Source organism: Syngnathus leptorhynchus, chromosome 1, assembly GCF_054491065.1.
Source record: "Syngnathus leptorhynchus isolate UIUO chromosome 1, UIUO_Slep, whole genome shotgun sequence".
In the NCBI taxonomy this organism is placed as follows: Eukaryota; Metazoa; Chordata; class Actinopteri; order Syngnathiformes; family Syngnathidae; genus Syngnathus; species Syngnathus leptorhynchus.
This window is the reverse complement of record NC_141195.1, coordinates 17,021,834-17,044,848: the sequence shown is the minus strand read 5'-3', so window position 1 is coordinate 17,044,848 and position 23,015 is coordinate 17,021,834. Positions and strand designations below refer to the sequence as shown.

The 23,015-nt window shown below is 43.4% G+C and overlaps 5 protein-coding genes across 6 annotated transcripts; 1 reads left to right on the top strand and 4 right to left on the bottom strand.

The window, feature by feature from the left end:
• Positions 1-227: 227 nt before the first annotated feature.
• Positions 228-6,039, top strand: rbsn (rabenosyn, RAB effector). Its single transcript, XM_085918175.1, has 12 exons — positions 228-333; positions 1,201-1,448; positions 1,653-1,787; positions 1,845-1,945; positions 2,014-2,059; positions 2,130-2,291; positions 2,473-2,720; positions 2,898-2,968; positions 3,074-3,160; positions 3,222-3,324; positions 3,496-3,600; positions 3,687-6,039. The coding sequence occupies exons 2-12, from the start codon at positions 1,280-1,282 to the stop codon at positions 4,716-4,718; spliced, it is 2,259 nt and encodes a 752-aa protein (XP_085774301.1). The 5' UTR covers positions 228-333; positions 1,201-1,279; the 3' UTR covers positions 4,719-6,039.
• Positions 6,040-6,121: 82 nt separating this feature from the next.
• mrps25 (mitochondrial ribosomal protein S25) lies at positions 6,122-7,458 on the bottom strand. Its single transcript, XM_085918188.1, has 4 exons — positions 7,239-7,458; positions 7,040-7,146; positions 6,653-6,740; positions 6,122-6,452 (listed from the first exon to the last, which is right to left on the bottom strand). The coding sequence occupies exons 1-4, from the start codon at positions 7,370-7,372 to the stop codon at positions 6,263-6,265; spliced, it is 519 nt and encodes a 172-aa protein (XP_085774314.1). The 5' UTR covers positions 7,373-7,458; the 3' UTR covers positions 6,122-6,262.
• Positions 7,459-7,772: 314 nt separating this feature from the next.
• slc52a3-1 (solute carrier family 52 member 3-1) lies at positions 7,773-11,969 on the bottom strand. 2 transcript variants are annotated; one of them, XM_085914168.1, is made up of 5 exons: positions 11,863-11,969; positions 11,316-11,458; positions 9,444-10,485; positions 8,555-8,678; positions 7,773-8,338 (listed from the first exon to the last, which is right to left on the bottom strand). In XM_085914168.1, exons 3-5 carry the CDS (start codon positions 10,442-10,444, stop codon positions 8,126-8,128), a joined length of 1,338 nt encoding a protein of 445 aa, XP_085770294.1. In that variant the 5' UTR covers positions 10,445-10,485; positions 11,316-11,458; positions 11,863-11,969; the 3' UTR covers positions 7,773-8,125. The 2 variants fall into 2 exon arrangements, with proteins under 2 accessions (XP_085770294.1, XP_085770284.1); XM_085914158.1 differs by lacking the exon at positions 11,863-11,969 and having other exon boundaries at positions 11,316-11,787.
• A 1,056-nt stretch (positions 11,970-13,025) lies between these two features.
• On the bottom strand, positions 13,026-15,898 carry LOC147062314 (ubiquitin-conjugating enzyme E2 variant 1-like). The gene is made up of 4 exons (XM_085910195.1): positions 15,801-15,898; positions 14,550-14,695; positions 13,887-14,012; positions 13,026-13,727 (listed from the first exon to the last, which is right to left on the bottom strand). The coding sequence occupies exons 1-4, from the start codon at positions 15,820-15,822 to the stop codon at positions 13,581-13,583; spliced, it is 441 nt and encodes a 146-aa protein (XP_085766321.1). The 5' UTR covers positions 15,823-15,898; the 3' UTR covers positions 13,026-13,580.
• Positions 15,899-17,090: 1,192 nt separating this feature from the next.
• peds1b (plasmanylethanolamine desaturase 1b) lies at positions 17,091-22,819 on the bottom strand. The gene is made up of 6 exons (XM_085919653.1): positions 22,587-22,819; positions 21,551-21,670; positions 21,361-21,452; positions 21,131-21,275; positions 20,563-20,775; positions 17,091-20,486 (listed from the first exon to the last, which is right to left on the bottom strand). The coding sequence occupies exons 1-6, from the start codon at positions 22,720-22,722 to the stop codon at positions 20,365-20,367; spliced, it is 828 nt and encodes a 275-aa protein (XP_085775779.1). The 5' UTR covers positions 22,723-22,819; the 3' UTR covers positions 17,091-20,364.
• Positions 22,820-23,015: the final 196 nt, after the last annotated feature.

Sequence of the window (23,015 nt, the reverse complement as noted above, 5' to 3'; positions counted from 1 at the left end):
ATTTTAACAGACGGTCTCACCAAACCCAAATATGCCACCCATTTCTTTTTAAAGCAATTAGCACACACATAAATATAACATATACTTTACTCAGTGAATGCCTATTTCCGCAGTGAAATGCTGACATTAAATGCGGAAGCCCTCAAAGAGTGAATTTGGCTTAACCGGCCCCCATGTAGTTTGATTTTACCGCTTTGGTCCGCGTTTGTGATTTGTCCCTGCTGACTGTCCGTACTGACCTCCTGACCTGTGTGTCACATGACCAGGTAGGCTAGAGGCTCGCTTCAGGCTATCTGATGTTGTCCAGATGTCAAACACTTGTCCGCTTGAAATGTAAGTATGGAACAGCACTTAGTGACGAAGACTGCTATGGTAGTGAGGCGACGACGTCGTTCGCTTTTTCTTCTACGAGGGCGAGGAGCTAAAGTAGCCGCGTTTAGCATCCCCAAGCTAGCGTTGCTGCTGCCATACAACCAACATCGCCAACATTTCGACTAAATCTTAATGCGGCCGTGTCGTTTACCTTGGTTGAACCCAATTTTGGTTGCAATAGAGTGAAATTAATAGACGACGGTCTCTATTTTTTAGCGAAGTTGTTTCACTCAGTTTCAGTATCATAATTAGCTAAATTGTTTCATGCTAAAATAATTTAGCCCGGAAAAAGCATTACATAAGCGTTTTAGTAGTGACATCAAATTCAGTTTGATTGGTTACAATTTTTTCCTGAATGAAGCGCAGTTCTTTTTTGTGTGTGTAACAAAAAGTCTGTGACCCAAGACATGGGCAATCCTTGGAAAAGACCGCAGACATGAATAGAAACTGTCACGTCTGTTGTACTTTGCCAGAAAGAAATAGTTTAAATAGCATTAATAAAATGTTGTACGTACTAATTTTCACTTCAGTTGTGTTGCATTATGTCAATGGGTTTTAACCAACCTCATGCAATTGCCAAAACCTTCAGAAGGAAGTCTTCATATTATAAACGAGCAGTGATCACTAGATCAAAACCATTGTTCTGAAAAATTTAAATCTAGGGCTTTTCTCCAATGACATCATCAACAGCAATTCCTATATCCCTAAATACAACAATTTTGCAATGTACAAAGCGGCCAACAAATCAACAAATGCTAACGTACCAATTCCTTGTGAAATAGATAACATGGAAGACACACTGACCTTGTCTTTTTGCTTAAATGGCAGGCTGAAGGAGGAACAAACATGGCCCGTGTTCCTCTCGCCGGTGGCGTGACCCGAGGATCAGCGCCGGAACCCTTCCATCATGGCTGCTAGCTCCTACCCGAGCCCTTTTGAGGAGGCGGTGGGCGAGGTGAAGGAGGGCTTCCTTTGTCCGCTTTGCCTCAAGGACCTACAGTCCTTCTACCAACTCCAAGAGCACTATGAAGACGAGCATTCTGGAGAGGAGCGCCACGTAAGAGGACAACTGAAAAGTAAGTCAGGGAGGTTCGATTATCGGCCCAGCCCGCCCCCCGTGTGAAGTTAATTTCCCAATATGTCATCAAAGAAATGATTTGGAAAAAAAAGTGAATCTTTTTGAAAGAATTCATTGAGGGTTCGAATCCACACTCTGGATTTCCTCTCGTTTCAAGTTCTCCTTGTGCTCAAGACATTGACACGTGTCTACATACGTGTAGGTTTGGTACAGAAGGCAAAGAAAGCCAAAGACAAGCTGTTGAAGAAGGATGGCGACGACAGAGGGGACGCTGGCAGTTATGAGTCCTTCTACTACGGTGGAGTGGACCCGTACATGTGGGAGCCTCAGGAGCTGGGTGAGACTGCGACGAAAGCGTACGCGGACTACAGCTGACAGAAAATCTATCTTGCAGGAGCCACAAGAAATCACTTGGACTTGTTCAAGAAACAACGCGCCGCCAGGATAGATCACTACGTTATCGAAGTCAACAAGCTCATCATCAGGCTGGAAAAGGTGCGTCGCATAACAACTGTTTGCATGGTCGTCAGTATTGGCGCTGAAAAAGTCAAATGTCCTTTCAGCTCACGTCCTTCGACAGGGCCAACTCGGACGCAGCCAAAATCCGAGGTTTGTGCAAAATGGCGAGCTCGTTGCATGCGGGAATGTTTACGCGCCTGATATACGTCCTCCTTTCCAGCCATCGAGAAGTCGCTGGTGTCTTGGGTGAACGACTCCGATGTCCCGTTCTGTCCCGACTGCGGCAACAAGTTCAACATTCGCAACAGACGGCACCACTGTCGACTCTGCGGCTCCATCATGTGCAGGAAGTGCATGGAGTTTGTCCCCTTGCCACTTGCTCGTATGTATCTCGTTGACATGACCTGACTGGTCATTAGGTCCATTAGGTACAGCTTCAATGGCTTATATATGTAGCTTGAAATTCTTGGTCAAGTTGTAAATGAATAAAAAAAAAAAAAAAAATGTCATGAGATGTACACAATGCGATTCTGTCTTTTTTTCATGTGTTCACGAACTGACAGAGAAGCTCATCAATGGCACACGTGAGGCTCTGAGTGTCCCCGGCGTCGGGCGCGCTCAGTCCCAGTCGCCCAGCGGGATGGGCTCCAGGAGAGGCAGCATGAGCAGCCTGAGCAGCATCACGTCCATGCTGGACGACAAAGACGACGAGAAGATTCGCTGCTGTTGCCACTGCATGGAAACGCTCTTGAAGAGACAACTCAAGTTAGACGAGAAAGACTTTGTGCCCGATATAGTCAAGCTTTACGAGGTTAGTTCAACCTTGGAAGGCTGCAAAATCAATTGCCATAAACAGGCTTGTCGCGTTCTTTTTGAGCATTTTGAGTTTTTTGGAAATTGTCACTAGAGGGGGTAGTAAAGAGCGACCTTTTGTAAAATTCTCACTAGAGGGGACAGTAATGTCACCAAATAGTTGTCTTTCTGTTAGAGGCTGAGGGCGTGCATGGACAAGGTGGACGAGAAGGCCCCAGAATACATCCGAATGGCCGAATCGCTCAAGTAAGTCCGTCGAAGCACGTTTCCCCTTCTTAGCTGATGCTCTTGACATTTCACCATGCTGCGACATGAGCTTGATTCTTTGATTTCGACCGCATTCTTCCTCAGCGCCGGAGAGACGACCTACAATCTGGAGACAGCGGGGGGCCTTCGACTGGAAGTACAGAAATACTACGAATTAATTGACGCTCTCAGGTAAGTGGCTGTCCTCCATTTGAAAATGGAACGTGACTGACCCTCTTTACTCTTTTGTCAGCAAGAAGATTCTGACTTTGGGCATGAAAGATGAGCCGCCGCCACATCCAAAGACTCTGCAACTACAGAGGATGGTGCGCTATACAGCCACGCTGTTTGTTCAGGTGAATGGCAGCCTAGGAGCTCATGTTCTCAAGAACAAAATGGTCATTTTTACAGGAAAAAAAAAAGTTCTGACATTATAAAAGGAATATTTTTATCATGTCAGAGCTTTTTAATTGGAATGAGTCATTGGTTTCAAGAAAATTCAAGCATGTGTTCCGTCTCGGTCGTAGGAGAAGCTGCTCGGCCTCATGTCCTTACCAACCAAGCAGAAGTATGAAGAGCTGAAAGAAAAGAGAAAACAAGAACAAGAGAAGAAACTCCAACAAGAGAGGCTGGTGAGATGCCGGAACCTCACGGCTTCCCTTTTTAAAAAGAAATGATTTTTTTTTTTTTTTTGAGTTTCAAGTTTCCCGCTTCACAGGCAGCCCAGGAGGTCTTGAAGAGGAGGCAGGAGTTGGAGAGGAACCGTCCGCCCGCCGATATCAACGGAGAACAACCGCAGGTCCCCCGGGCGCCTCGGCTGACCAAAGCAGGGGGCTGGTTGCCCTCCTCTGACCCGGGCCACCCGCGCAGCACGTTGGAAGACCCCCTGCTGCAGCAGATCGACAACATCCGCTCGTTCCTCCGGCAAGCGCGTGAGGCACACAGGACGGACGAGGTGGCCATGCTGGAGGAGAACCTGCGTCAGTTGCAGGACGAATACGACCAGCAGCAGACCAGCCTGGCCATCGCGCTCTCTCAGAAGCTGGCCGACGAGGAGAACCTGCAGCAGGGCGAACTGCGCCGCCTAGAGGCCTGGGAGAGGGAGGAGAGCCAACGTACGCTTCCCGCCTACGAGACCTCTCTAGCTCTCGGCGTTCCCCCAGCCGCTTCTCAGGATTTAAGCACAAGAGATGAATGTTCCGCCGCAAAGCAGAACGAGGAGTCCCCTCCAAGACTACGAAGCTTAGGTGGCCAGGTTACGCCCCCGAGCGGAGACGGACATAGCAACCCGTTTCATGATGAAGGCTCGACTCCCATCGAGGAGGACCCGTCCAATCCCTTCTGCGAGGACATCAAGAGGGAGCGCGGGAAAGTGACCAACGGAAAGGAAGAATACAACCCTTTTGACGACGATGAGGAGGAGGAGGAGGAGGACGACGTGCGGGCTGACCACGTTCCCAGCAATCCCTTTGAGGAGCAGGAAGACGAGGAGAAGGGTGACAACAACGCAGACAGCGGCAACCCCTTCTCAGACACCCCAAACGCCGGTCGCTCCACCAATCCCTTCGACTGCGACGACGACAACTTGGACTTGATCGAGGAGGAGCTCCTGCTGCAGCAGATCGACAACATCAGGGCCTACATCTTCGACGCCAAGCTCAGCGGTCGGCTGGATGAAGTGGAGCTGCTGTCGGAGAACCTGAGAGAGCTACAGCGCGCCCTACAGGAGCAGAAGAGAAGCGAGCGTTGAAGTCACCAGTCGGGCAAAGGAAGCGCTTCGAGCTTGCAAGCACCAGATCCTGAACATCCGTCTTAAGCTCCATGTACTCTGATTTTCTTTGCACAATTAGAATCATGTTTTTTTTTTGCTACTACTTGAAATATGTACATTTCTTGCACACTAATAGGACAACGCCAGAATGTGTTTCTCCTCTGCTTGTTAGTACTTTTTCCATCACTAGGAATTGGTTTCTCTAAAAGTATGCCAAATGTCCAACGTTACTACTCAAACACAGTTCAGAATCATCACTTGTTCTCTCTGTGCATTGCATTGTCTTACTGGAGAGGCCATAAAGCGTACTAGTACATAGACCTGAAGCTTGAGATCCAAGGATATGGACTAAGTGCTGTCTAATAAGTCCAACGTGGAAGTCATAGTCCCAAAAATATTACAGATAACACCTAGCGGTGAACGACTAGGCATGCCACCAAGCGAGGCACTTCCACCCGCCGCTGCGTCTTTGCTATGCGTAGGAGGAAAAAGGCCTTCATAGGAAAAGTGGTTCGCTAAATTGTTCTGCTACTGATATTTGAGCAAGTGAAGCATGAGCCAGCAGCGTGTAAGCCAAGCCAACAGAGAGGGAAAGAAAGCATACACATTTCAAGTGTATTATGGCCACTACAAGTTGATATTTGGATCCAGTAATGTACCGCACTTCATCAGAACGGGCATTCCTTTTGGACACCTAAAGATGCTAAATGAGCAGTTTAGATGATGAAGTAGGGAGGGGTCAATACCACTATGACGTGCCTTTTGATGGCCTCGTCGCAATTGGTAAACTCGGAGCCGCCAAATGTTTGCACGCATGCCATTGTGACGACAAAAATCTTGAAATAGGCTTCCTTTAAGTTTTTTTTATTTGGAGATGTCATTTTGACCTGTCCCGACACTGCTGTGTGTGTGTGCGTGCGTATCAAGTATTTAAAAGATTCTCAGTCACAAACAGTCTCAAAGGCACCTTATGCTGATATTGACTCATGGACTGACGACTGTGTTAACATCTCCCGGTGTATTCTCGATCGGTGCATGTGGTGTTCAGTGATGACGTCCGTCCCTCCCTCCAGCTCAGTATCGGCGCGTGAGGACTTGCTGCTTTTCACATCTGCCACATGCACGCAAAATGAATGCCAGCAAGTATTAACACTCACTAAATGTTTTATAGCCCTGCGATTAACTTTCTTCACCTGCTAACACTTGTGTCGATTTTACAGTTTGATATATTGCATAATGACATTTCGGACAGTTTATTAACATCTAAGCACAAGTAAACAAGTCAAATGTTGATTTCACGTGTGTGTGTGTGATCATTATTTCGTTTTACACGGTGTGTCAGAAAAGATGCATTCCAAATCCAGTCGGTTTCGAAAGATCAATTCTGCAAGAAGTCCTGTATTGATGGCGGAGTAAGATAAAGGTCACACATCATATGTCCTTGCATCTTTCCGGATTCTTCAACATCAAATACAAACGCTTCACGAATTTGCGACAAGGGAAAGTCTGCTCTTCTCCGTCATTTACTCCTGCGCCGCTCTCATCTGAGCACGATACTTCCCCGTCATCTCTTTGGGCAGTGGCGTGGTGCTGGGACAGGGAACCTGACCCTCTACCTCACAGATGCACTCCTGCAGACAATACTTCTTTGGGCCAAAATTGGCAGGGTTGGAGGCCTGCATCTTTGCTTGTGCCTCTGACTCCAATACCGTCCTGGGAAGCAAACAAGTAAAGGTCACCTCTGCGTAGCCCTTCATCACTAATATGCTATCCAAACAGATTGGATGTATGTAAATTCAATGACACAATCAAAAGGTAGCAAAGAACAACACAGGGGAGGCACACCAAAACAAAACCATGTTATGAGATGTGACATCCAGGTAAGTTACAGCTTTTGCTTGCATGCCACTTACTGGGATTTGCCCAAAATGGTCCTGATGTGTTTTGCAATGTCTTTGTGTTCTTTGCCTTCCACGTCCACCAGCACTTGTTCGCCGTCATCTAGACCAGAGACAACAATCAGCTTGGCTCTCATAGGAAATACAGCAATGTTTACCAACCATTGGGCTGTGAAAGACCAGAAATGATCTCCAATTTTCCACAAATATGGCTGTATCTCTACGAGCCACGTGCAATGAAAGGCAGAATCATAACATTTTTGGGACATTTTAGTTTGGTGGTGTGCTGTGACATTTTCTTTTTTTTTTTTTTTGCTAAGGTCAAGAATCTTACTTGGCTCAAAAAGTTGGCAAACATTGAAATACAGTACTAGCTGTCAGACATGAGACAAGACTACAAACCCAAATAAAATCTCAAAAAGGGCGACGGCGTCATGTTTTTGAACATCATTATTTGAAGCCACGGGTTTTTGTACTGAATTTGAGGAATGTTGAAGAACACGAATTTCCTGCGGAGCAAAAAATAAAAACAAGAAACGTGGGTATCGACAGGTATGTGTCTCAAGTATTCATGTGCATTTTATTTTTTGTTAGACCTGACCTTGCTCCGTCGCTGAGCTCTCCGGACGTGTTGTAATTTACCGTCATGATCTTCACTCGGTTTTTAAAGATTATGTCGCCTTTCTGGAGATACTGCAGCGTCCTCCTAATTGGGAATCTTCCTTTCATAGGCATTTTAACACCTCCTGCAACAAACTAGCATTTGAACCTGGTCGGCTGCTGCGTGACTGTGGCGCGAGAGTAATCGGCGCGTTTTGATGACGTATTATGCACGATTGTCAAGTGGTTGTCGCCATCTTATACCGGGAGTCCCACAACGGTTCCGCCCCATCACTTCCGGCATGAGCACCATGCAAAATAATAAATAATAAAATCACTAGCTCAAATACTGCATTTTCTATTCGCTTGGGATATTCCACACAGTTGCATCATGCTTGGATCAGCACAAATGTTTTATCATGAAAAAAAGTGATGCAAGCTTTAAAAGAACGATTGAACAAAATAAAATGATGTGTAAAATGAATGTGTGTGAAATCCTTTGCGTTACAGGACAAAGACTGTAAAAATTCTGGATTGTGCCATTTTATTAAAAGATGAAGAGATCAAGTCTAACTCGATGGATGGCTAAAATATCACTTATCCAATTATGCTACCAGTGCAGTACCCAGCTTTCATCCATCCATCCATCCATCCATCCATCCATCCATCCATCCATCCATCCATCCATCCACCTATCCATCCCTCCATCCCGCCATCCGTCCACCTATCCATCCATCCATCCATCCATCCATCCATCCATCCATCCATCCATCCATCCATCCATCCACTTACCCTGGGCTTGTGGGCATGGGAGAGCCTATCATTTTGGATCCAAATAAATAAACCCATACTCCTCACAAACAAGTCTATAAATCAACATGATAGTTCTCAGGGTGGACATTTGGTGTTGCAGAAGTCGCCGGCCTTGAAGAGCATTAAAACGTTGACCAGTGGAAACATGACAACAGAGCCCACCAGCGACCCTGCTTGAGCTGCTGCGCCACACCAAACAAGAGCACTATGACTGCGGTCACGTAGGATGACGCCTACCATCACTTTGACGTAAGACAAAGTTCCAGTGAAGAGGAGCCATGAAAGGACCTAGTGAAGGTGAAATGGACAACATTATTTTTTTGCCCCCTAATGCTAATCAGCTGTAAACAAGTTTCCATAAATAATCTACTGTTTGTTTAGTAAAACAACAAATGTAAAAATCTGGAATCACTTAGGAAATGAGCAGAATTTTATCCTTAAGAAACGGAACGATAAAGCTGCCGACAGATATGTCTTTACGCAACATGTTTGCGTGTCACTCACAATGATTACTTCTCCTGCTATGGAGCCCTGAAGTAAAGGACAGGGGCTCATGGCGGCCATGGCCATGTTATAGCTGCCAAAGCCTGTCCCCAACAATGCCAGCACACCCAGAAACAGAAGAGACCTGAAAGCACAAGGAACCTGCAATTACACTCTCATGCAGTGAGTCTACACATATTTATTATAATTAGGCATTCATCATTTTTTACATCCATTTTATGTACCGCTTTGTCCCCACGGGGGTTGCGGGTGTGCCGGAGCCTATCCCAGCCGTCATCGGGCAGCAGGTGGGGCGACACCCTGAACTGGTTGCCAGCCAATCGCAGGGCACATAGAGACGAACAACCATCCGCACTAGCACTCACACCTCTGGGCAATTTGGAGTACTCAATCGGCCTACCAAGCATTTTTTTGGGATGTGGGAGAAAACCGGACTCCCTGGGGAAAACCCATGCAGGCATGGGAAGAACATGCAAACTCTACACAAGGAGAGCCAGAGGTGGAATCGAACCAGCACCCTCTGAACTGTGAAGTCCCACCCTGCCGTTCTGAAATTAGTACTAAATTTGTCCAAATAGTTTCACAAACACATCTTGGCTGTTTTATTTCTAAATTGGTCTAATGGTATTTTAAAGACAAATTCAATCACCTGCTGAGGAAATAATTTTGATGTTTTTTTTCAAATTGATATATATTTTTTTACTAATAAGATTAAAGGTAAACATCACTTATTTTGAGCAGTAAAAAGTTAATATTATATTTACTCTATTTCAATTTAGATTTAATGGTACCTATTTTGAGAAGTAAAAAGTGAATTAATTTATATTTATTATATTTATTTAGACAGAAGTCTTTCAGCATGTACTGAGTGTGAGTGCTCTAATGGTACCTGTTTTGAAAGAACATTGCAACGGTGCACGCTACTGGGTTGGCCACTGAAGCCAGAGCGGCCGAAAGGTGATAGGCCAGGTTGCCATAGGGCATGCAGGAGTATGTCTGCACGGAGGGCAGCACGCCATTGGTAGCGCCGTTGACCCACACTACCAGAATGTAGATGAAGGTCAGCTGATACACAGAGTGATTGGGCTCTACGGGCGGAGGCCCTAGATGGCCCCCCTCCTTATACTGCCATTTTGGATCCTTTCCATCAATCTCTGCCACGGGATTGTCCAGTCCGGAGCAGACCGACGCCACAGAGCCCTCCATCAAATTTTCATCAGATGGCAGACGAAGCCTATTAAGTCCGACGAAAGCAGCCAGACTTATGCACATCATGGCTGTCAAGAAGATGAAAAACACCTTCGTGGAAAAATTGGCAGGTAGATATTCTGTCTGGAGGGCCCACAAGTTCCCACCTGTGCCGTTTCCTTCTATCCCCTGAGTAGAGTTCACACATTTAGCCATCCCCACACCTTGGGCCAGAGCCACGACACCGGGAACAAAACCGCTCAGCCCTTCCCCGATAAAGTAGGTGGTGATGTACTCGGCTGGAAGCTGCATCATAAAAGGCAGGAAGGTGACAGAAGAAGTGCAGTCCACCAGTGAGAGGAAGAAGGTGATGATGAAGAAGGCCGTGCTGTGCGACTCGCCAGCGACGACACTGGTTCGGTTCCAGAAGAAGGTGAGCGAGATGCAGGACAGGACGCCAACGGAGAGGATGGCGTAGATGACGGCACGTTCGTTCAGACGGCCCGGGCTGGCTTTGTGCATGAGCGTGATGAACAAAGGTCCTACGTTGGCCATCTGGATGAGGACGGTCAGGTAGGAGGGCAGATCCCAGCCCTCGGGGAGAGTGTTGACGATGAGCGGCAGCTCTACCCACAGGCCGTTGATGGCCACCCAAGAGCCCAGGCCAAAGGCGCAGGCGAGCATGTGGACCAGAAGTGCCATCCTGGCCTGACAAAAACAACGCAATTCTTCTTGTGCCACACCTGGAAGACAAAAATCATCTGTATATGAAAAGAATTGCACCTTGCCTGTTTAAAACAAGCACATAGTTTAGCCTGTTAGTGTGCAATGCTAACTTTATGCTAAAACTAAATATCATGTGTGTTGCCATTCTATAACTCTTAAAACCGACACTCAAGTCAAAAATGTTCTTTGCAGTAATGTTTCGACCCCTACTAGTCGAAACACTTTGAATTAATATTCTGTCTGTACAATATAAATTAAGCAGAATAATCCGTAGCAAATCCCATTTGAAGAGACCAAAAATTGATGGTTAAGAATGATTGTTTTTAACATCTTATTCTTGTGCAATGTTTAACTAATGTGCAGTACATTTTCCAAATCCTTATTTGAATTTATTTCATATTTAAGTGCAGTGTTAATTTTGACACTGTTTAGAATGTTACCGTGGTTTACAATAACTCCACTTTATAGGGGAACACAAAAGTTGTATTAAAAAGGATTATACATCTATCAAAAATACCCTAAATTCTTCTAATTCTTGTAGTATTTCTTCTTCTTATTCCTATGAACAGTTTAAAAAAAAAAAAAAATTGAACAGTTCTAAAATTTCTCCACTTAACTTCCCATGGAAAGTTGGAAACAGCACAAATGTAATTGTCACTGCAGCCAGAAAAAAATAATAAGCCCATCAGGAAAGTCAAGATGTCTGCTCAGAAGTCTGAAGCTTCAAGAATGTGGGCCAGGTCACAGAAGCGGCCACAAACATAAACACCCCACTCACAGAAACACACGCCAGTGAGGCACGTTCAAGAAAGCAAATATGCCGTGCCCAATTACCACAAATACTCACACTTCGCCTCCAGCGTCCCTGCGGGCTTCAGAGACGACTTTGTGTCATCACGCAAAGACGTGAATAAGTGAGTGGACAGGTAGATGAATGGGTTGGGGCGATCACATGTTTTCCGGGGTCAGAGTCCGGTTCAACTGTGACTCCTGCATAACAGAGAGGAACGTCTCTCATAATTAGGTCAGGTCAGACATTTTGCAAGTGTTTGTTAGTTAGCCGGGGTCGCCTAGGTGTAACTTGGCACAAGCCAGATTGATACGTGAAAAACTCGACAGTGTCAATCCGGGACCAACCACTTCTCTGTGATCTGCTCTGGAAAAGTGTTTTCCATGAGAAGTAAGAAATTGCACAAGGGTTTTCTAATCATCCATCAGCCTTCCAACAAAATTACTGTGTAGATTGCTCAACACAACCGATGTTCAAATGGCTAGTTTTGCCAGGTAAACATCAGAAAGTTAGTTGGACTCATACAACTATTTCAACATTCAGTCTGACTCAGAATCAAACCAATCAATCTGTTTGTAAATACATGAAGAATTCAGCAAGTTACAAGTCAAATCATCCAATTTGCAGCCAACGACAGCACAGTCCACCAGAGCAGTCCTCTATTTCAAGATGGTCGACCAGTGGCGACGCCTTAAGCCACGGGTGTCAAACCCAAGGCCCGGGGGCCAGATACGGCCCACCACATCATTTGATATGGCCCGTGAAGACATATTTGCATTAAATTTGTCAATTGCAAATTGTCTTCATTTAAAAACAAATCTTTTTAAACTACAAGTTTTCACTAGTTTGTTTTGTAGCTTACACTGTACATGAATCACTCATACATTTGTTTGGGTTGACAGTCATAATGGCCCTCTGCAGGAAACTATGACAACAATGCGGCCCATGGCAAAAATGAGTTTGAAAAAATTGTAGCCCTTCCTATAGAAATCTGTGCTCTGAAGGAGGATGTTATTTATGGTTACATAAGTCACCGTGACACTGCAATCTATTTTTATTATTACTATTGGTGACATGTTATCAGAAAGTTGATAATAGCCTCACCCTTTTACGTCAACTCTAATAAAACCCGCAAAACAAAAATATATGTATGAAAAAATAACGCATTGCTTTTCACTTCTAACTGCATACGTTGAGGCATAAAACTATCTTAAAAAAAATTGACACAGTCCTGACTTGAATTTTTTTCTTGATATTTACATTTAAAGCACTTTTTTATTGTTGAATCATTGTAATGTTCTGTGATGCATGTACAGTATTTGCTAATTTTACTCTAAAAGCTCTTGTTAACTTTTGTTCTGTTACTCAACTAAGAAAAACGGCCTCATGTGGGCCAAGACTGATTTGGAGTAGTCAAATGTGTGGTTTATAATATTTAGAGTTTAAAAAAGACATTTTGAGCGTTACAAGCAAATAGTAGCATTCATTTGCTGGAACGGACTTTGATGATCATTAATACCGGACCGACTGGTATTTATTTCGCTGCATTATTGCGCTGCCCCATTGCTTGTTGTGGTAGACCTGCAGACATTTGTGGTTATTTTATTTTCAATTGTGCGTGCTGCTGCTGTCCTCTTTACAGATGTAAAGCCCGGATTTGTCCATTACTGTCAAAATAAATGTTCATTCTCTTCTATGTTCGGCGTATCAGTCTTGACCAGAAACTGACCACCAGGTTAAGCAAAATGCCGTTCCGCAACCACGCCAAAGCCTACAAAGTGTGATTTAATGAAACAGAAGTGAAAAACAATTGCACAAATGGTCTTCAAGCACAATTTAGGCACATTGACAGCAGATGTGATTAGAAATAGTGGGCCGCCATGCGCACGATTAGAACGGGTCAGACAACTACCCGCACAGGATATAGAGGTGAGTTAGGTCATCCTGCACATACACGCCTTATTGCCTGCAAAAATAAAAAGCTACTCATCAGCCTCTGTGTATACTGCATGCACACATTACACCTTTCTACGTTCTAAGAAAAAAAAACCACAAAGGTTGATTACATCATTTATGTTACTGTACAATCTGCCTTTTTCCATAAATCATAAAAAAAAGACGTACAGCATTCCAATGACCACAACTAAAAGAAAGAAGAGGGAAATGGCCTGGAATGATGTGTGTGTGTGCGTGTCTGCATTGGTTCACAGCTCTGCCTGTATTCTTACAACCGATGGAACGTAAGGGAAGTTAGCCAAGAAACGAGGATGCGACGGACAGGAGGAGGAAATGATGGAGACAGAAAAAGCGCAGGGGGGGGGCTCAGTTGCTATAGATCTGGCCCTCGGGTGGTTGAGGGAGCTTCATGTTCTCCTTGGAGAGCATGAGAAGCCGCAGCTCATTCAGCACAGTCTTGATCCTGAAGACGGACTGCCACTTGGCCAATGGAACAACCGCGCTGGTGACAACCTGCAAAATCAAAAACAGAAAGACCCACGTGAAACCCAAGACGGCGAGTCATGTCGTTTAAATGTGTCACATCGGGCGCATCCGCTTGTGCCTCGGACCACGTCAAATTGTCAATTGACAGTTGAGACATGAATGATCATTTAATAAGGTGTTACGTACCACGCCATTGGAGGTGTGCACGCAGCTCAGGTTGATCTTGGTCACAAATCTGACAGACGGCGGTTTCTCCGGGTATTCTGGCCCACATTCAATCTTCAGATTATACATCCTGTTTTCGTAGGTTGTCTGTGGAAGAGGTTGCTTGGTGAGTATGCGAGTGTGTGTGTGTGTGTGTGTGTGTCCCCCCCTACTGCCCAGATCCAGCATGCTCGGCACCCTCGTGAGGAAAATCGGTTCGGAAAATTGATGAATGGATGAAATAAAAGATCCCACACGACGTAGATGAGATGAGGATTATCAATCCTTAGTGGCAAATCCATCAAACATAATTACTACAATGCTCTGTTAGTCAACACCATGTAGCTTCACTTCCTATTTCAGGACATTGTTGTGAATTTTCCTTATTGCAGAGGCTTATTCTTTTTAAATATTGTTGTTATAACAAGGGTTATTAACTACAACTAAAATCACTTTTATAAACAAAATAAAAAAACAAGCTTTTAAAAATAATGAAATCACATTTTTATTATTATATCTGAATCAATCGACCTTTAATTATATATTATATATAATAATAATTATAATATTTCATTTTGTTTTCTGTGTGGGTTTAAAGGGTCAAAAGTCCTTGTCGCCAGGTCGTTTCAAATCATTGCCACTTACTCGGGGAGGGCCGAGGATGACTCCTCGCCACTTTGTTAAGGTCACGTCATCTTCATCTTCCAGACCCCAGCTCACCGTTCCATCTCCAATACCTTTCAGGCCCTCCTCGAGCTCTTCAAGTAGCCGGAAATTGCGTGGAACAGTAACTGCACACAAAACAGCAGATCTTTTCAAGTCAGATGTTTTTTTTTCTTTCAGTCGGGGAAAAAATAGCCTTAATGAGAATCTGTGTGATGTCACCTCCACATTTGGGGAAACCAGTACAACTGAATCATTATCTTCTTCATCATTTCATTTTGTCAACAAATCATAGAACTTATTCTGCTATTGGATGACAAGTTTTAAATGCGAATTCACACCGAACGACTTAAACGTAGTGCGTCCAGGACATGTCATGCACTCGTGGAATGGTGAGCAGGTGCGTCATCCTGCCACAACTTTCATCTCTCTCACACACTGAACCAAGCAAACGCTGCAGGATCTCTTTGTAGACATGCTGGCCCACTGCAATTTTTTCTTTGAAACTTCTCGTTTCGGACACGCCTTGTATATTGATGAGCGAAAGAAGCCGAGCATCTGTGATGAAGCTATTAAAGAAGATTTTGCCCTTCTATCAAGTGCTGCATCATTTGGCCTCTGCGGTGAGATGTGATGGTGCAGCTTGCATGCAAATAGCAAAGCAAGAGCCAGACGGCCAGCCGGCAGGCTGATGGAAACACACACACCTGCCCTCTTTTCGCTGACCCCTTTGTGTCAACAAAACCACTTTCAATTCCAAATACAGGTGCATAACTTGCAAAGGCAACAAAAAAATGCTAACCAGTAAGGGTTGAAGCTCAGAAGGCAAATCGTCAAAGAGCTTTTTGGCTGAGAGGCTAATAGCCAAGCCCTTTGAGCTAACCACGGCTATGCATCCGGCTACTTCCAAATGGATTGGGTATAATGTTGCGTATGCGTTGGTCGTGAGTTGTTCGGTTGCAATAAAATGAATGTAAATACTGTCAATTCGTAAGCAGTCACGACGGGTCTTCCTCGATTTAAATCGCACTTAGCTTGTTGAGCTAATGCTCATTGCTTTCAATGGATTTTCGCTGGCGGTTCCACCTATGTAATAGCTTATGTATTAATATATAAAAGACACATTCGGACATGGCTAACCACCCCGCAGTGATCTGCAACTCGCACAGAAATAAACAAATGGCTGTGAAGTGTTTTTAAACTTGGCGGTATGTTCCGTTATAGCGTATTTACCTGATCCGGCGGCGAGCGCCATGTCGATGATGCTTGAAGGTAGCGCGCACGTCGTTTAACCCCCTTTATATACGTTACGGGCGCGCACACGCCTTTTTTTTTCTTTTTTCTTTTTTTTAAAGAATGCAAAAACCTACTTCGATTTATTTAAAAACAAAGAGGGAAGAGGAGCTGTGGGAAGTCTGAAAAGTACATGCAATATATATGCACACCTAATCACTAATTATGTTTTCATCTGCACAGAATCATTCCAACAGGATCAATATTTTGAACCTTGAATAATTTAATGTATCGACTTGACTTTTGTTTCGGTCTCCAATGTCCAAATTTCATGTTAATTTGAATTAGTGCCTGACCGATATGATTTTTTTTTTTAAGGCTAATATTTGAAAGGAAAAAAAGATTAACATTTGACCGTTTTCCAATACCTGGTCTTCCGGTATTTGTTAGAATGTTGAAACAGAGAGAAGGACAAAAACATGCAGAAAAAAAAACCCAACAAGTAAATACAGTAAGTAAAACATGAAACGTTTGGGAAACGATCTAAAATAAAAATATATTTACGAGTGATTTTAGAAATACGTCTGGTCTTGTACCTGTTGCTGCAAATAGGATGTACGTTCTTGTACAAATGGAACAACTATAAAACCGTAGCAATGCGTGTAAACCAAAGCTGGTACGTTTCCGAGAGCAGTTGAGGCTTAAATGAAGTCACAGTTTCACTTAGTGGACAAACAGTGTAAGGACACCAGCATGTACATACAGCGTGTATGGAGCAGAGCAGACAAAGAATAATCGGCCCAATTTGGGTCGATGTTGATTATACGATAATCGGTGGACCCCCAGTCTGAACTAGTAATAATGCAATCATTTGCTTAAGTGTCCCTGTTTTTCACAAATCCATAGTGGCAGCTCTACGTCCACGACTAAATGGTCTAAATGTTCAATTTATTCAAGGCAATTTATTAGGAATATTGTTTTTTTTTTGGTAGATTATCATTCATCACAATTTCATTTCATGCACTGTTATCACCTGATTAGCCAAAACAGGTTGAATCAATTCTGCTTATCTAGTCCCACCTAGCTCAATAATTACTTACTTGTGATAGCACAAAAAGCAAGAGTGACAATCTAAATTTTATCCTACAAGTTAGTTCTTTTTTTTTTTTCATTGAAATTTCCACCTTTTTTTACTTGCACAAAAATTACAGAGATAAATCATTTCTATTTCTTTTTTTATGGATTAATAGTTTTGCCTACTACGGTAAAGAAATAATGGAAAGAAACTGGTGTAAGTACAGAACTTTTATTAAGCTTACATATAAATAAACACTTTAATACATTATAGACATTGTACATCTCCCTAATGGAAGACAACAAAAAAGGCATCAAGGTATATTATTGTGTTGTCTATCTAAAACTTGCCTTGCCTCACAGAAAGGGCAACATCATGTCAAGTCCATGAAGTCTTTTACTGTTGAGCTGACAGAGGTTTACAATAACTCAAATAGGGAGCTGATAAGGCGATTCCACATCCAAGCAGCGCAACATTTGTAAAAAGCAAGTCAAATCATTACACTGACTGAACCTTTCACGAGTTCAAAAAGATTCTGCAGTGACAGCCTTTTATTTTGGAAACTCCTTCATATGAAACATCTTGAGAATTAGCTTCAAGCCTAACACCAATAAATAAGCTCCCATTTATTAAGTCAATTCTATCAAAACGAGTTGTGGCAAGTTGTAAATAGCTAACATTTGTAGCGACGTATCAACATCAAACATCCTTCCAATGTCATGACAAAAAAAAAGTGAGACTGTAAACACCAAAACTTTGCCCTCAACCCGAGTATTCCCAACACTGGTACAACATCTCCAAACAAAAGCAACATCCATTGCCCAGCGTGAGCTTTCCACCGCACACAAAGTGCTTCCCACAATACTCTACAAGCACTACGGAATCGACATTATGTTCTTTTTGCTACCGACCCACACTGAAGAAAAGTCAAGGTTCCAGCAGCATACATTTAACCGGAACTTAAATCTATACACTCAAAAAGACCTAAATAGAATCCCTATATTGACCACATATCTGAATAGAGTGACTCCCAACCATTAGTCTGCTGTGAGTAATCATCATGGATGAAATGATCCAGTTTCGCTTATTTCCCTTCATTTTTCTTTATTGTGTATTCCTTAGAAAAATATCTTTGTCATCTATCCAAGCCAGTGTACAATCATCAAAATATTTCCAACTAGATTGCAGAAGGTACAAACAATTAAGCGGTTGCCTGCCAATCAACAACAGAATAACTTTGTTTTCCATTCAACACAGCAATTTATCAATTTGTTGAGTCAATTTGTTAGTAAATCGAGACCAGATGATCATTCGTTCAGTATCCAAACTTTGACATTTTGAGTCGGTGAGATTTTTTCTAAAACGGCTTACTAATGGTTGGGAAACCCTGTTAGGAAAAACATACTGTCACCCTAAATTCAATATAATCAAGTATAAAGGACTCAAATAGCAAAATATCCATACATGGTAAAAAAAAAAGATGTCACTATCTTTAAAGCGCCACAACAATCAAGCCTTTTGACCAGGATGCGCCTTGGAATGAAGACATAGTTTCTGTGGGTACTTCAAACCTGGGACCAACATGGGGAGCACATCATAGATGATATTCTACTCTGTTCAGTGGCTGCGTTCTACAAATGAAAGGGGAAGCATTCCATTGCTCGCAACAAACTGCAAAGTTCATGTGTTACATCCTCAAGCGTAAGCTCCAGGGTTTGTTTCACGATGCACTATTAAAGGCGTCTGCAGTAGAGCTTCCGAAAATCACTGTAAACACTTCAGGAAAAGAAAGAAAGGCAATTGACTCCAATTCCAACGGGTTAAGACATGAAGTTACGCTGCATAGTCATTTGCTATCTGACACATTGATGAAAAAAATTACGAAAGACATTAAAAGGCTTCCCACCGGTGACTCGATGACATCATCGCATCTGCAACGGAAGCCCTTTTAACGTCACAGAGGTACAGGGGTGCCTTGAAATACCAGTGACCGAGACGTTTGATACATGAGCCTTAATTTTGGAAATCTTTGTGTGTGTGTGTGTATCGAAACGAGAGAAAGCTGAAAATCAAGAATTACAGCATTACCAAATCATCATGCACAAACTGTTTGCATTCTATTTCATTTTGGCATGCTTTGATAAAGGTCAATATTATAAAATGCTATTTTTCATCATCCAAAAAAAGTCAATTTTTTTCCCTTTGCATTCATTTTAATGGGGAAAGATGATTTGCGATACGAATCTCTCAAGGCACCACTGTAATAGACCAAGGGTGGGAATGGAAACGACTCCCGCATCGTACATGTGATTTGCCGTGTGGGATCTGCGAGCAACTTGAGTTGAGCAAAAAAGTTCTGCAAAAGAGCGAAGATACAAACAATGTGTGGCGTGTGTAAGGCAGCTTGAGAAAACATGAAAAAAATGAATCAAACCTGACGACAGAGCGGACAACCTGACACGCCATTAAGTACAATCGGATGTGACTCAAAACAACAGCTTGGCTCATCCTCCATTAAAATGGTTTTGTTTAAAAACGCAAGATTTAGTTTAATGCCTTTTTTTTTTTTTTTTTTCCTGTGGCAATGAACTGGGCTTTTGTTTAAATGACAAATATTCTCCTATTTAAATACTAGACAACTTTGTATATAATGCGCTCCAATACAACATCTACCTATAATTAACACAAACTTTTTTTTTTTTAAGCAAATGTACACATTTGAGAAGCAAAATTCACCTTTGGGCTGCTTCGTTAGATTTAGCAAGTCGCCTGTCAGCACTTTAAAAAATAAAAAAACATTTTTTTAAAAAGGGTTGTATTTTGTGTCGGAATGCAATTTTCATTGCATTAAATGGAAAGGAGGAATTGTCATTAAACCCGCAAGTCTTTGATTTCCTTTTACTTTTTGAACTGTTATTAAGAGTCATTAAGGTGTCAAAGTTTCACTCCTGACAAAGCCATCGCTGTACAAGACTTTCAAGTCGTTTTTGGAAAAAGCCTGGAAAGGGCAATGGTTTGGATATTTGACTGACATCATGTTATAGGCTGTGCAGCCAAAAGTGTGCAAGGTTGCCAAATGTAACAAGAATTATTGATCAATTTGTTCTTTTGCTGTGGGTGTTGGTTCTCTCCAGAATCAAAAAGATCTTCAATTAGGTGCGAGTAAATAAAGACATGGAGATTCAGAGGCGCTCAATCGAATCCAAATCAACATCCGGGAAGTATTCCTGATTTCGCCCTCAGTAAAAATGTCCTCCAAAGGTATTTGACATGACTTTCTGTGCAGACGTTTCATAAAGTGAGCAGTTATTGTTATCAAAATATATTGCAGTTTGTGAATAATATCAAAAAAATCCTCTTGAAAAATGGAAAATGTGCAAGCGTTAAAGCTATGGCATCAAAACCTGTTAGTTTGTCTTATGGATTACGGCGAGGCAAGATGGGGGGAAAGTGGGGTCTTCTGAGGTAGGGCGGAGTTAGCCTGTGTTGTTACTTGACTTTATGAGCCCATTTGAGATCATCAGCCCTAGGCTTCTCCCCCGTGACGCCCTGGATAAGATCCTCCAGGTTCTTCCAGAAGCCCACCTTCTCCAGGGGGTAGTTGAGCCAACCTGAAACAAGGCTACTCTGTGACGACACTCTCGCTAGCTGCACCGGGTGCGGATCATAGATGGGAATTTGGCAAACCTGTCGTGATGCAGAAGTACGTCTCGTGAGGGGACACGTGATGGATGCGGTGGTGCTTGCGAGGAAGAATAATGTGGCAGTCCTGGAGGAACACCACCCAGCGAGGCAGGCCAAAGTACGTGTGGGACCACTTGTGAATCTGGTTGGTGAGGGTCACGAAGATGCCAAGCGCAAACAGGTAGCAGTACCACGGGTAGAGCTGGTAGATCTCCGCTGGAATTAAAAGGAGAGCAAATAAGGTTGACGTACAAACTATCAGCTATTATTTAAACGGCACATGGCATTCCGATTTTTTTGAAGCTACGTCTTTCAAGTAGAGTCTAATCACTACCAAAAAAATGTGAAGCATTTTATGTTTTACTATGCACATTTAGAGCTTCATACAACTCTCTACTCCTCTCACCGTCTTAACGGTTGTACCGTTTTGTTATATATGAAATGTGCTATATAAATAAAGTTGTATTGTAGTCTAAAATTCCTCTGACAAATTGGTTTGTGGAACTGCCCAGCGTGCGGAAATAAATGCTCTCTCACACCACTCCTAATCCAATCATGCAAAGGGACTCACCGGGGGAGAGAGTGACAAAGTTGAAGGCCATGTTGGCAAGCGGGACGATAGTTAACATGCAGTTGTCGCCATTGGTCTCAATGAAGTCATGGCGGGTGATGGCTGTGGGATCAATGTGGTGCTCCCTGAAGGGTCGGATAAAGGCCTGTATGATGCACATACACATGCACAGTGTGAGTGCAGGAAGGAAAAATACTCATGGGAGGGGAGTGCAATGCGGTTGAGACCACCTTTCCGAAGATGGGTAGATCCACCGACCCCCACGTGTCAGCCCCCCAGTGAACAAGGCCCGAGACAAAATCTGCAGTGAGGATCCCTGCCACTACACATTCGTTCACAAGGTTGCATGATCGCAAAAGTCATTTGGCATGTTGTCGTGATCTACTTTCAACTTGATGTATACTTTGACTGTGTACTTACCAATAGCCAACAGGATATACCACAAATGCCCCAGGTGGAAATTGGCAAGGAGGTGAATGAAATTGAAGACCATGAGAGAGAAGCAGAGGAGGACACTAATCCACTCTTGGCATCTTTTGTCTGCAAGAACAATAGGTCAAGAGAAGCTTCCGTCCGGTACAGCGTTTTAAAATACAGTGGGGCCATGAGGGTTGTTCCGAGACCACGCTCATTACTTGTTATGTGTAAACATCAAGCTAGAAGACATTAAAGTAAAATTATTCTGTTGTTTTATTTCACCCCTCTCCCCTGCATTTTCATTTGAAATACACAGTGTAATTCATTTTGTGCTATTTTTACTTTGACTATATGGAAGAACAGTTTGATGCATTTTTTTTTAAAAAGTTGAATCAGTCGTATCTACTGTAGTGACCTTCTGATCTGCCACGGCAGCTCAACCTGATATGACTTCATTTGATCCAAATCACCATTCAAAGATTAATAACCAATCGCAAATACACGATGATGCAATTTCTTTTGTGTTGTGACGTGACTTTGGCTGTATCTTAAAACTGACAGGCGGCAAAATGGCTGGCAAGGTAAGTGCTCCCTTGACTTTGCATGGATTTCCAAATGATGAAAAATGCTCTCAAGACCTAGAATAGCAAATGTTTTGGTCTACTAGACTTTAACAGGTTGTGATCTACGCACTATTTGCCCTTTGGGGTTTTAACGTGCACTTAAAGCAAACTTTTGTGGTGGGGATTCTGCTTCATGTTCAAAATGCAAGGATTCAAACACAAATCGAAGCGACCTCACGTGAGTACTGTTGTGCAACGAGCACGGTGGCCCAGACGAGCACCGCAATGTGGTCGTTGGTGAATCTATCAAGCACGGAAACGCTTATTTTCTTATCCGTGTTGTTTATGGTATAAATGTGACTCGGAAACTCCAGTACAGCACGTAACACCTGGTGATGTCACAACCCGTATGGGTGATTGTGCCGGAGAAACCAGGCTAGCATTGAAGACGATATAGCAGACACAGATCGACTTACCTGGTGAATATAAATTAGCCAGTTCTCGGGCACCGGCGTGTTGAGGACCCCACCGAGCTGCACCCCGATCAGGTCCCTGACGCTCGGGGTTTTGTAATTCCTCTCTACACCCGCTTTCGTCCACCATTCTCGCCATTTCTCCACTTTGGGCCCAACCCCTTCAGTTGAGTCTGTCTGCTCCTCGTCAGGAGCCAACGCAAACGTCAATTTCTCAGCTGACAAAGAGCGTAACGTTTTGGACCAATTGGGTACGAGAGACTGAGGCCGGCAGCCAATTATCACGCGCAAAGGTGTCCGCGTCTGACCAATGGCGTTGCAAAACAGAGAATGCACTTCCTGACCCCACCCGACCTGTTTGAGGAAGCCATAGACCCTCCCCCACAAATGATGCCGTACCATAAGTTGTACAGCAGATGGCGACAAAGCGTA

Bases quoted from the DNA above. Each gene is read 5' to 3' on its own strand.
- LOC147062314 (XM_085910195.1), bottom strand. From the start codon at position 15,822: ATGGCGCTCGCCGCCGGATCAG. The intron at 14,696-15,800 runs GTAAATACGCTA...TTTTGTGTGCAG, and splicing joins GGCGCTCGCCGCCGGATCAG to TTACTGTTCCACGCAATTTC. The intron at 14,013-14,549 runs GTAAGTGGCAAT...CCTCTTCCACAG, and splicing joins TCATCCTCGGCCCTCCCCGA to ACAACCTACGAAAACAGGAT.
- peds1b (XM_085919653.1), bottom strand. From the start codon at position 22,722: ATGGCGAGAATGGTGGACGAAAGCGGGTGTAGAGAGGAATTACAAAAC. The intron at 21,671-22,586 runs GTAAGTCGATCT...TTGTTCTTGCAG, and splicing joins GGCTAATTTATATTCACCAG to ACAAAAGATGCCAAGAGTGG. The intron at 20,487-20,562 runs GTTTGCCAAATT...GCCTTGTTTCAG, and splicing joins GTACTTCTGCATCACGACAG to GTTGGCTCAACTACCCCCTG.
- mrps25 (XM_085918188.1), bottom strand. From the start codon at position 7,372: ATGCCTATGAAAGGAAGATTCCCAATTAGGAGGACGCTGCAGTATCTC. The intron at 7,147-7,238 runs GTCAGGTCTAAC...TTTGCTCCGCAG, and splicing joins GAGCTCAGCGACGGAGCAAG to GAAATTCGTGTTCTTCAACA. The intron at 6,453-6,652 runs GTAAGTGGCATG...TTTGCTTCCCAG, and splicing joins ACCATTTTGGGCAAATCCCA to GACGGTATTGGAGTCAGAGG.
- rbsn (XM_085918175.1), top strand. From the start codon at position 1,280: ATGGCTGCTAGCTCCTACCCGAGCCCTTTTGAGGAGGCGGTGGGCGAG. The intron at 2,060-2,129 runs GTTTGTGCAAAA...CCTCCTTTCCAG, and splicing joins GGACGCAGCCAAAATCCGAG to CCATCGAGAAGTCGCTGGTG. The intron at 3,161-3,221 runs GTAAGTGGCTGT...CTCTTTTGTCAG, and splicing joins GAATTAATTGACGCTCTCAG to CAAGAAGATTCTGACTTTGG.
- slc52a3-1 (XM_085914168.1), bottom strand. From the start codon at position 10,444: ATGGCACTTCTGGTCCACATGCTCGCCTGCGCCTTTGGCCTGGGCTCT. The intron at 8,679-9,443 runs GTACCATTAGAG...TTGTGCTTTCAG, and splicing joins GCAATGTTCTTTCAAAACAG to GTCTCTTCTGTTTCTGGGTG. The intron at 8,339-8,554 runs GTGAGTGACACG...CACCTTCACTAG, and splicing joins TAGCAGGAGAAGTAATCATT to GTCCTTTCATGGCTCCTCTT.